This window comes from Anolis sagrei, chromosome 5 (genome assembly GCF_037176765.1).
Source record: "Anolis sagrei isolate rAnoSag1 chromosome 5, rAnoSag1.mat, whole genome shotgun sequence".
Lineage (NCBI taxonomy): Eukaryota > Metazoa > Chordata > Lepidosauria > Squamata > Dactyloidae > Anolis > Anolis sagrei.
The window spans coordinates 84,917,110-84,930,163 of record NC_090025.1 but is presented as its reverse complement, the minus strand read 5'-3'; the positions used below and the strand labels follow the sequence as shown (position 1 = coordinate 84,930,163).

The window sequence follows — 13,054 nt, the reverse complement described above, 5'->3', positions numbered from 1 at the left end:
TGCCCTTTGTAGTGATTGCTTCCGCATTTACAGGTAACGGTGTCTGGCCACCTTCCTGTTTGCTGTGGAAGTTTCTGGGATAAATGCACTGTCTGGATGGGCTCTCAATTAATTCAGCCAATCAATATCCATATTTTAAAATGTATGTGTATTACATTGGTTAAAAATACATTGGTTAAAAATACAAACATTGGTTAAAATACAGAAACAAAGTTAGTAAACCACCATTGGCAACTGAAACCAACTCACATCATATCCTAAGAGCAGGCATTTATAATGAGAACATGCCTCTGATCTACAAATTAAATATACGAAGTTCCGTTCATCTATTAGTTTGTAACAAACCAATGTTTATTAGAGCAGGTGCATGGTTATTACTGTTCAAGTATATTCTTTTGTATATTTTATTTAGTTTTGGTAAAAAATAAGACAGCAAAAATGGATTTTTATGAAGCCCTTTAACTTCTACATTTTAACTTGGAGATTTTAATGCGCATGTTAGCACCTCTAAGGAAGCTATTCTCTAGGGACCACTTGGAGAAAAAACATGACATTGAGTCCATAATGAAAATAATCTCTTCCCAGGCAGATGCCTCTGTTGGCTGTATTATCACACAAATGGCATCTAGAGGCTCATAAAATGTGCAGCAAATGGCTTTGGAGAACAGCAACTGTAATTTTTCATCTAATTTTGATCCACAGACATGTAAACACCACATTGCCAAGTTTGATGAAAAGTCTGAGCAACTATACTGATTGGTGGAAAAAGCCATGGCAATACCCAAAATAGAAGAGCATGCCCATTTTTTTCTTAGTCAAGAACAAAATGAACCCACACACCTTTACTAAATGTCTCCCTCTGGAAAATGGACATTGTGCAGATGGCATTTCTCAGTGATGCTTTCAGCTTTGGAAAGATGGAAAGGGACTGACAATTATTTCATGCTTGCTTTGAAAAACAGCCTCAAAGATCTTTCCATTTGAGTCTCTCTTTCTCTTTCCTATTCTAAACCACAGCCATTTCTTGTTACACTAGATCACACAGCCCTATATCCCAGAATATCAAGGCAGAAAATCCCACAATATCTGAGCATGGATTCAGATAACCCATTTCAAAGCAGATATAGTGGGAATTTCTGCCTTGATGTTCTGGGATAAGGACTGTGTGGAAGGGCCCCCTGTTGATCAGGAGGTTTGGCTTGCAGCAACTTTTGCTCATAAGTAGGCCTTTATTCCCATCCAAAGGATATTCATCACTACAGGTTGTGGCAGCAAATTGAACCCTGGTCCTTGTAGCCCTAGGCTCCTCTTCTCCTGAATTAACAAACATAAAGTTATAGACACCCATGTTTCATCCAAGTCATTCCATAGCTTCTTTCCTTGGCAAAGACCCAAGTGTCCAATGACCCTGATGCAGTGGGGAAGCATCCCCTTCTTATCCCATTCTGCAACGTTATTCTATAATGCAACTGAATTGCAGGATACTAATTAATTTGACAGTTAATGTAATCCTATGCAACTTACTCTGAGCCTTCTGTCTTAATTGGTTATTATAGGAAAGTTATTGTTCAACCTATACAATTTCACTATGTGGTGTTTCATGGAAATGTTTACCATATAGTATCTTCTGTATATTGCTTGGGGGTGGGGAGGGCATTGTTCTTGGGAGTGTTTTCCATAAAGTTCTGCTAAGTCATTTTTTTAGAACATTCCATAATCCTTTCTATAAACATTGAGGCTGATAAGGCAGGGGTGAAATGTAGAAAGCACATTGGGGGTAGGGAGTGGGGGTAGATTAAGGCTGGCTGTAACCAAAATTTGACCTCCAATTAGTAAGTTACTGGAATAAGAGAGTGGCCATATCTTATTTCTTTTAGGAAGGGAAATAACATAGTTCAATATAGAGCTATTTTATTTTCATAAGATGTTAAGTGTTTATAAAAGAAAAATAAAGCTGTTTACATTTTTGAGGTAAGAAAAATGTACAAAAATGGACAACAAATTGCTAAGACTAAAAACATTATTTGAAACAGACGGAATCAGTGAGCTAGGAGTTCAGAGGAAAATTTATTCCAAGCTAAACAAAGTCAGAGGCATGTCCATTACATTTTCTTGTTTGAGATACCATGATGCCACCTAAGACTGGTCCTGACAGCTCAGTCTGGGCCTTCACCATTTTCTCAATTCATATGCATAGTATTACTCCCACAGATTCTGTTTGTCTGTATGAGTCCTGCTGCTTTTTCATTTGGCTCTTATTTTTGCTATATGATAAAGTTGCCAGTATGAATCATACTGCCATTTATGAGGTAGTCTAGGTGACCACATCCACATAGAGACTCAGAACGAGTAAACAAATAGTCACCCAAACAAAAAAGATTTTGCTATTTTTGCTACCCTCCAACATAAGCTGGCTTCCATAACTATCTGCCTGCTTCTGTCAGGCTCCAGTTCTAACTGATCAAGTGTCCACTTTGGTCCAGATGTGGGATATCTGGCTCCTGACAGATTTTCATACTTGCTCTTTTCCCTGGTCTGAAGTAGAAGTCATTGTTTTTGAAATTGTTAGCCCCACACTAAGAAGCACTTTAACATGTGTATCATCATCATCATCATCATCATCATATTTAATGACTCATTAATCGCCCTCCATCCGAGAATGCTCTAGGCGATTTACAGCTAAATTGTAAAAAATAAAATACATACATAGAAAAATTAAAAATTAACAGAGATCGAATGCTCTAGTAAAAAGCCAGATCTTAAGTGCTAGAGTAAAGGGTCCTAAGTCACGCATGGCTCTCATATAGGGTGGCAAGGAATTCCATAAGGCAGGGGCAGAAATAGAAAAGGCCCTGCATCTGGTACTTTCCAAGTGCACTTATCTAGGACCTGGTCATAGAGTAAATCACGTTGGGCTGCTCGTTGTGACCTCCGATGATGGGAGAAGGAGAGGCGGTCCCTAAGGTACGATGGACCCTGGCCGTAAAGAATTGTATATGTATTAAGACACGTATTATTATTTTTTATTAAGACACGTATTAGTATTTTTTATGCTCCAAGTAATTTGGGAAATGAATAGGTTCTTCATTAAAGTGTTTTTTTAATCAGATTATGTTCTGAAATAATTCTAAACTTACATTTTATAAAGGAGTTTGAAAGCAGACTTTCTTTTGGTGGAATATAACAAAGATTGCACACAAAGATCTCTCTATCAGGGGGAATGGACAAAACAACATTCAAAATGAAATATTCAGAGTAAAACCTGTGACAAAGAAGAACTTATTTAAAAGAAATCCTTAACAGGCAGTACTAATAAAAGCCTATCTAATTCCATTCTCTTCCTACACAACAACACTCCTAACATCTTCCAACTAACTAAGGGCTGATCATGAAATAAATTTCATGCATGACAATTTTATTAGAACTGTACAATGGAAACCCACTTCACCACAATGATCTTTATTTTGGCATCCTGCGATTTCTTTAAAAGAAAATAATGTCATTCTTTTTTTTCTGATTAGGGTCATGCAGTAGCCACCGACAGAGCTCATGTTTGAGCCCAAGTGACTTTTTGACACATTGCAACAAAATATTTCAAACACTGTACCCAAGGACTTTTTTTGTTGCTGAAGACAATGTCTAATTGTTATCTGGAATGTTTCATTCTACATGTCTTGAGACGGGTCAATGAAATGTGACACAGAGTATTAAGTGGCTTTTGTTTTTCTTGTAATGACTGTTTAACAGACAGAAGCAGCTATTCTAGATGAACTAAATTTGTACTTTTCTGTACTTACGCTTTCAAAGACTGCAAAAACTCTTAAGACAACAGCTTTCCTGTTTTTATACTGCTCTTATTTATTGTTACTGAAAGTTTAGATATTCAGACATATCCCTGTTGTAACTGTTGCAACTTGTAGTTTAAATTATCCCAAAGAAGGTCACATTTATAATGAATCCTTAAACTGAAATTATCTTCTTCATCCTACACATTGGATGTCAAATTCATTCTTTATGCTGGTCATGAATACTAAGAATCTAGGTTTTCTGGAATGCCATCCCAGCACTGAGCATTACCAAGAGATGAACAGCAATTGTTGGGCACATTTCAAGCGTTCTACTACACTGACCATTTAGGTAGGTGTAGATAAGGATTAGCCCTACAGCTGCCCAACATCACATGAGGCAATGTGGGGCAAGGCCACGTCAAAGTGGCCTTGTCCTGTGTTAGTCCAAGCCAGGTAAAAGTCTGAATTCAGCCCCAGAATTTGGGCTTCTCACTGATTTAGGGACAGCAGGGAAACTTGGGCAAGCTCCCAAACTGGCTAAACAAAACTATTTTTGAAACATCTAGTGCATCTGGAAAAAAACTTCCAAACAGAAGATTGGACCTTCCGTGCACATTTGTGTCCCTGCATTTCACATATTCAAGACATAGAACATAGCATAGCAACCATTAAACAATTTTCCAATGCAGTGGTTCTGAAACTGTGATCTGGGGAGACCTTGGGGCTCCCTGAGAGGTGCTCTATTGGGGGTGCTTTGATTGTGTTTTTCCTGCATCACAGAAGGATGTTGGGCTGGATGGCCACAGAAGTCTTCTACTGAAATACTGTTACATTTATGTCAGTTAAAATTGTTCTTCATTTTAAATATTGTAATTTTTTGCACTGTGTGAATTAGTTCACCCAAACATTCTCCATCCATCTGCCACTGGCCTATACCATGCCTGATATATATACATTATATATAATATAATATATAATATAATATATAAACATTTTTTGGGGTTCCACAAGAAAATTTTGCTTCAAAAAGGGCTCTAAGGCTGAAAAAGTTTAAGAACCTCTGCTCCAATGGAATAGTCACCTTACTATTTTTAACAAGCCTGAGAGACATTCTAAGCTTATTGGTTTACCATGCAAATGTGGTTTACTAGGACAGCATGTCACTTTTCCACCACAGGTTAAAGAATTTGACCAGACCTTGTCATCTTGCTGGATGTTTCTATAAATGTTTTAAGCCACTCAATTCACATTACAGATGGTTTGACCAGACACATCTGTTAGCACAGTTGTCATGCACCAGAAACAGTCCTAGACACAGACATTCAAATTACATATCTGGGACATTTGGGATTTCCTCCAAACTGAAATGCTCTAAAACCATGTAAACAAAGTTTATATTATTAATTATAGTGTTATAACAAAATAAGAAAAAATCAGAGTTTGAAAGGTTTTTAAAACTATAGCACCCCAAATCCTCATACTATGGGCACTGTTATTTTAACACACTATGACTAAGATTAACCACAGTTTGGAGCACAAAAAACATGGCAAAGTGTGTTTAATTTAGAATGGAAGCACAAGTGTTTGATCGTATCTGCAGCAGAAGACAGCAGAAGGGAGTGTATATGTCTGAGCTTACAACTAATTCCCATAATAATAAACAATACTTCAATTCAAATGCAACAGTTATGTTTTCCCATTAAAAAAGCAAACCAACAGACAATGCGACATATAATTATGTAAATCCTTCATAATTTGCTTTAATTAATATATATAGAATTGACTTTAGTAGGCAATTAATTGTTGGAAATGTTTCAAATGGGTAGGGTTAATTTACCCAGAACATGTATATTTGCCATTGGATACTTGCTATTAGAAATGGAGGCCTTCTCTGTAAAGTAATAGTATACTTTTAAAAACTGTAAGCTTAGAAGGACCATCAAGCAAGAACAATTGGCTTTGACAGTCAATAAAACAATTCTTTGCAAACCAGCACATGAAGGCATTAACAATCAAAAGATCTAAAGACATCTATCTTTCTACATAAGAGTCATGCTCATTGTCAGTGACAAGCGGATCTGGACACAAAGAATCAAACCATAATATCAATATCTAATTGAAAACTATTAAGTATAATCCTATGTACGTATCACAATAGCACATGTTATTGGTGAAAGAGCAGCCTCACCAAGAACTCTGAAATCTTAACTTCCTAGCACTCCTGCTGCAAAAATCCTGATCCTAAAAACTCTGAAGTATATACTAGGGATCTAAAAATATGTGCATATGTTCTTGTTCCTCCAAAAGAAAGGCACCCTATCAGGTCATTCTCCAACAAACCCTATAAAAAATGGTCAACGTTCACATTTTGTGACCTTTTTACTTCCTCACAGCCACACAAAAGCAGAAGGGGAGAGGACAGAACTCTGTCAGCCTGAGTGAAAAGTTCACTCATGCAAAAAAAAATTGTAGGTTTTGTGCAAAGGTTTGCTTTTTTTTTTTAAATTTTTTAAATTAACCACAAAATAAATGCTATATACATAAAAAGTGGTGGAACGATATAGTGAAAGAAAAATAGGAAATAAAGATGTATGAGTCTTAACAAAAACTACTTCATTCTTTTCTTTAAGCCAGGTTCTTTACAGCGATTCAACTTGTTCTCCTCTTTTTTTCTAAACATCTAATAATTTCTATTGCATTTATATTCATTTCATTACAAAAACAATCTCTATAATTCATAATTCATACTTTTTTTCCTTTCCCCTTTTTTATTTTAAAGAATGTTTTTGTGGATTTTGTGCATATAACAATGCACTTGCTGCAAAATGTATACTGTAGTTTTTCTGTAAAAACATTTTTTGTGGAAAAAATATTTAGAAAAAAGTATCAACATGTGAAGAAAGCTCAAATAGACTATCCTATGGGAACCAAACTTTGGAAATTATTCATTCTTGCACACCAAACTCAAACAAATTAAAATGTAAATCCTAAATGCACATTCACTAAAAGTTCCGGAATTCCCCACTATTTCCATGGAAGAGGCAATGAGGGAGAATCAGCCCCATCAGACTTTCCCTTTTCCAATTGTCCAAACAGCCTGAGATCAGAGGAGGGAAAGTATCACTGTTAGGGGAGTCAAATTCATTTTTCTGTTTTGCCTGATAAACTATCTGAAGTATGTTAGAGATTTCTACTGAGATTGCCTGTTAGAAATGAAGAAAGAGCATCCATCATTGCACAGATTTTCCATCTTATACTAGGGAGCAAGTAGTACTTTAGACTAAACTTCCAGCTTTCACCAGCTTCAAGAAATGCAATAGTATAAAGACATTACTTATATTAGAAACCAACACTTTCTCATTACTTTATTTTCCAGATCATCAGACTGGGCCACAGCAACATGTGGCAGGGGATGGCTAGTGTAAAATAAATAGCCTTCAAACATTACCAGAGGGATTCGTATTAAGAGAATTGTCAAAGAAACACAGCACAGTCATGACCTGCAAATATTTCTCAAGATCAAAGCCCTTGATTTATTTATTTATTTATTTATTTCCAGTATTTCTAACCTGTTCCTTCTCAACCCCCAAAGGAGGACTCAGGACGACTTACATTTGGCAACAATTTGATGCCACTACATATAACAAAGCAATATAACAACAATTAAAACAATAAATCATTAATTAAAACAATAAGAACAGTATTAACAGCCGTATAACCATTCCAGTCAAATTCCAATCCAAAGTACTATCCATGCCTGCTGTCCAAAACCCTGGTCCCAGAACCACGACTTCAATTTCTTCCTAAAAGACAGGAGGGATGAAGCTGATCTTATCTCGGTGGGAAGTGAGTTCCACAGGTGGGGGGCTACAGCCGAGAAGGCGCTGTCTCTTGTCCCCACCAGATGTATTTGCGATGCTGGCGCGAGTGAGAGCAGGGCCTCCCCGGATGATCTTAAACTGTGAGGTGTGACGTAGAGGTGATGCTACTGTGATCAAGCTGACCATCAAAGTACATGGCTCTCAATTAATGGAGCATGTGAGCATATGTTGAAAAATGTGAACACAAGAATAAACACCAGCAATTTAGATCTTTGCCATTGTAATCATTTGTACTTATACTTTCTAGTAGTTAGACAGCAGTAACAGGCAATCCTCCCGACAGAGGCAGCCCTAGGTAAGCAAACAGTATCTCCCCCCCCCCCCCACCAATCACTGATATATATTTTCTGTTCGTCGTGGGAGTTCTGTGTGTCCTATTTCGTTGAATTCCATCATGGAGTTCAGAATGCTCTTTGATTGTAGGTGAACTATACACCCCAGTAACTACAACTCACATATGTCAAAGGTCTATTTCCCCCCAAAAGTGCCTCAAGAGCGCCCCTGGGCAAAATCAACTATACTGCAAATGCTTACTTTGCGTAATGGGTTGAGCTGCCCCTGCGTCCTGATAACATCCAGTATAGCATTTTGGTACTGGGAGACGGTTATCTGTTCAAGCTTTCAGGGATAGTTGAGTAGCATCTGTTTAGTTCTTAAATACCAGCTTTATAAAATACCAGGAACTAATTAGCAAACCTGTGAACTATTTCAGTTGAAAGGCTCAAAATGAATTAATATGTGGAGTGAGCTGTCTCTTCTTTCCAAAGACTGAATTGAATCACACTCGTATCATTATCAGTCGAGAAAGGCCTATTTTCCAGTCTTGTTAATAACAACTCTTTCACTTTCCAAAATGCTAATCACCTCTAACTTGAACAATTTTTACACATCATGTCAATCTTAGCTGTTTCTTGTGTGGTTGTTTTTTATTAGGGATGACAGCACTTTCCCTCAAAGTATACTTAAAGGTTCTAGGTGTGTCATTTAGGGTGAGAAATATAATTTTTTGTTATCAGAAAAAAAAGGTACTATTCCATCAGGTGGAGGCCAAAAAAAGGGGGGGGGGTAAACAGACAAGGATAGTCCATTTCATGGGGGGGGGGGGGGGGAGAGAGTTGGAGAAAACTATTTCCCTCATTTTTGCTGGTTATTCCACCTCCCCACTTCCCATTTCATAAATGAGGGTTGTTTCTATGAGGGCGACATGGGTGGGGGAAATAACAGCAACACAGGGGGAAATGGTTTACCCCTTCAACCCCCCTCCCCCCAAAATGGATTATCCTTCTCTGTCCAGTCCCCCTTTTAGGCTCTGCCTGGATAATAGATTTAACACAATAACTGTGATTTTATTTTACGTGCAATTGCCATACACACACATCAATGGCTACAATATTTTAAATGCAGCCATCTAATATAGTCTAATAACATGTCTTCTGCAAGCTTCTGTACAAGCATGTTGTTTGTGGTATAAAAAAGAGCTATAATAACTGCAAGTTTTTGGCTACATTTTGACCAGAACAGCTGCTGTCACTAACCAAGAAACCCCACAGCTATTACAACTAGTGCCCATATAATTTTGGTATAGACATGATTTTGTCTGGTTTATTCATTTGGAGTCTGGGAGTATCCCATTTTCAGTTTACAGGAGTAAGTTCTTTTGAAGCTTCCTACTTGTTCACATACTGCATATCAAAGTAAGTTTTGCCTGCTTACTTTACTTGCATTTGGGATGCAATTTAGAATATAGAGAATTCAATAAATTAGCATTCTTCCAACAGAATAATTTAACAGACATGGGCAACATTCTTGTTTCTGAAAATAAATAAGTGGAAAGTAGAATATAATGATTTCTCTCCATAAGTTAAATTTTTCCAAAAGTTTTTATCTATCTAGAGATGATGATCCTTGAAACATTTATTATGTTCTATGTCAACATCTGCATCTGGAGAGTATCAAAAGTTGTCAATTGATAAAACCTATAGTATAACACATGAAAGAAAGAAAGGAAGAAAGAAAGAAAGAAGCAGCAAAGGCCACTTTATGTTTGAAAGAGAAGGTAGAAATCTTTTATGCTAGTATAATATTGTAGTTAAAGGTATGTGTGTATAGTATCTTGGGTCAAATCTCAGCTGAGCTGTAACCATGAGAAAAGCTATAATGCCAGAATAAGTGTGTATGGATGTAATGTTTTGAGTGTTAAACTATGCCTCTGGAGATAAGGGTTCTAATCCCCACTCAGCCATGTAAAACTACTGTGACCTTAGGCAAGTCACACTCTCTCAACCTCAGAGGCAAATCCGCTCAGAACAAATCTTGCCAAGAAAATCTTACGATAGGTCCGTCTCAGGGTTGCCTAACTTATGTTAGAAATGACTTGAAAGCACAACAACAAAAATAAATTTATCAAGTCAACAGGAATTTAGCAGATTATGTTTTTTCTCATAACTGTGCATAAATCTTCGCATAGAGAACTTTAGACTCATGTTGAAATGAATGCAATTGTAAAGCAGACACCTGTTTACATAAAACATCCATACTATTTTATTCCTTGAAATAGTTCTTCTAGTTCTACTGTATCTTTAAAATAGTTGTTTGTTCACAATTGTTATACTATGTCACTATGTCAAACCATTAATAATTTAATACAATTTAAAAAGGGGAGTAAGTGAAGAGGAGATGCAATCCACCTCTGCTGGGGTTAGGAGTACAGGATCCCTGCAATTTTTTTAAAACTTGAGAAACACTTTCTTAGAAGCTGGTGACTGAGACAGTCAAGTTCAGAACAGTGGTGGCCCCCCATCTGTGGAACTCACTCCCGGGGGAAATCAGGGCTTCAACTTCCCTCCTTGCCTTCAGGAGGAAGGTAAAGACGTGGCTCTGGGACCAGGCCTTTGGGCACCCTGACAATTAGACATGGAACCAGAATGATAGGACCAACAATGTGTGGAAAGTAGAACCTAGCTATGAGTCGGTTAAACGCTGACCAGCAATGAGGTTTGTATTGCTTTTATTGTTTTAATTGTTTTTACGGGTTTATAGCTTTTCCTGCCGATAATATTGATTGTTTACGTTAATTGTTATCAGTGTTAGAATTATTGCTGTTTTGATGTTATGTTTTTGATGTTATGTTTTTGTAATACAGGCATCGAATTGTGCCTTGTTTGTGTAAGTCGCCCTGAGTCCCCCCGGGTGTAGTTTTACCCATGATATGCCAAATACACTTAATGATTGCAAACATGAATAAAGATAATGTTGTTATTTCAACAGAGGATTGGACTAGATGACTATGAAACATAAACCCCAATTCCTATAACTTGAGATATATTGCTGCAGATTTGTCTGTAAATATTGTCTTCTATAATCACAGCACAAAAAATTAATTCAACATTACCAGTATCAATACTAGAAACTTACATAAAATTCACGCAGCCTGTTCCTGCAGGTGGGGCAATCCACACAAAACTGAGATTTGTAGTTGGTAGATGGCTTACATGCGATGCAACCACACTGCACATGAACTGATTTCCAAACTGGTGATCTGCCATTATTCCTGCAAGGAAAACATTTTAAAAGCACTATGAATCACGTATTCATTTAGACACAAAACATTCATTGCACTGCATCAAGAAGGATGCATAAGAAATGTGTAATATATTCAGTTGTGTGGCAATTATATTTGCAATTTCCTTTTTTTAAAAAGGTATTTTGGACATGAACATTGTTAAAGGAATAGAGTGACCTTGATCAGAATTCCATCACTATGATTTTGTATGTAATATTTAAAACTCCCCCCCCCCCCAAATATTGGCTGCACTTGCATGTTTTTCTTGTATTTGTGATGGTACATCCATATATTCACATCATCATTTAATATTACAGTGAGTAACCTAATGAGGAACTTATGGATGCAAAGGAATTTAACAGCAGCAGCAGCAGCAACAACAACAACAACAACAATGTTTGTGTACCCTGCCACCATCTCCCTGAAGGGACTCGGGGTAGCTTACAAAACACTCCGAAGTGCCACACATAAAATGAACATTACATAGAACTGAAAACAATAAGAACATGAAATTATGATCACCTGCACATATAATCATCCAACAATCACCCACACTTATAAAATCACATCATTAAATTAAAATTCATAAAATGCAGTTATAAATGCAGATAAAAGTGGTTGCTTACGATTAACAAACCCAGTCCTGAAGTGAAGCCAACACTAAATCCTCAGACTGTCCTTTAAAATCTATTCAAGCTCAAAGGCTTGTTTAAAAAGTCATGTTTTTAAACTGGATCAGAAAGCTTGGAAAGAGGGGGGCAACCTAATCCAGAGCTGGGGGCCCACCACTGAGAAGGCCCTCTCTCATCCCCATCAACTGTACTTGGGATGGTGGTGGGACCAAGAGAAGGACCTCCCCATCAAATCTCAAAGCCCGTGTTGGTTCATAGAAGGAGATGTGGTCTCGAAAATAGGTTGAACCTGAAGCATATAAGGCTTTTATAGGTGATAACCTGCCCTTTGAACTGGGCCCGGAAACTTGTCGGAAGTCAGTGGAGATGCTTTAATAAGAGTGTGATGTGCTCCCTATAATTAGGTCCACTTAGCAATCTGGCTGCCGATCTTTGCACGAACTGCAGCTTCCGAGCTGTCTTCAAAGGCAGCCCCACATAGTGTGCATTATAGTAGTCCATTCTGGATGTAACTAAGACATGGGCCACCATGGCTAAGTCAGGCTTTTCAAGGTACGGTCGCAGCTGGTGCACCAGTTTTAACTGTGTGAAGGCCCTCCCAGCCACTGCCGTCAACTGAGCTTCAAACGTCAGTGCTGAGTCCAGGAGGACCCCCAGACTGCGGACTTGTGTCCTTAGGGGGAATGTAACCCCGTCAAGCACAGGTTGCCACCCTATACCTCGATCGGCCTTGCGACTGACCAGGAGGACCTCTGTCTTGTCTGGATTAAGCCTTGACTTGTTGGCCCTCATCCAGTCCATCACAGCTGCCAGGCTCTGGGGAGCTTCCATGGAATGAGGTAGAAAAGAATAGTAAAATAGTGTGTCATCTGCGTAGAGATGGCACCCAACTCCAAATTATATATATTCTTTCATTCACACAGGCACAAATCAAAGAAATGAATATGCATTAGGGACATAAAATTTAACCTTATTATTCTGCACAGCAGTTGTGTAAATAGTGTAATAAAGAACAAATGTACTAGTAAAGCTTTTTTTCTCTCCCCTGGTGTTCAATTGGATTTGGACTACATGTTCACTTTTGCTTCACATTTATTTATTTGAAAGATATATATACCCAGCCTTCCCACCATTGCTCCTTAAGGTATATTGCAACCAAATTAAATAAATTTGCAGCATTGTCAGCAAATA

At 37.7% G+C, this 13,054-nt stretch overlaps 1 protein-coding gene across 4 annotated transcripts in view; it reads right to left on the bottom strand.

Moving 5' to 3' along the window:
* RELN (reelin) overlaps positions 1-13,054 on the bottom strand; it is a 375,263-nt gene that overhangs the window by 275,056 nt on the left and 87,153 nt on the right. For all 4 annotated transcript variants that reach the window (XM_067468825.1, XM_060778339.2, XM_060778338.2 and 1 more), the window contains exon 3: positions 11,084-11,219. In XM_067468825.1, coding sequence (XP_067324926.1) covers positions 11,084-11,219 — 136 coding nt within the window. The remainder of the gene's footprint in view (positions 1-11,083; positions 11,220-13,054) is intronic.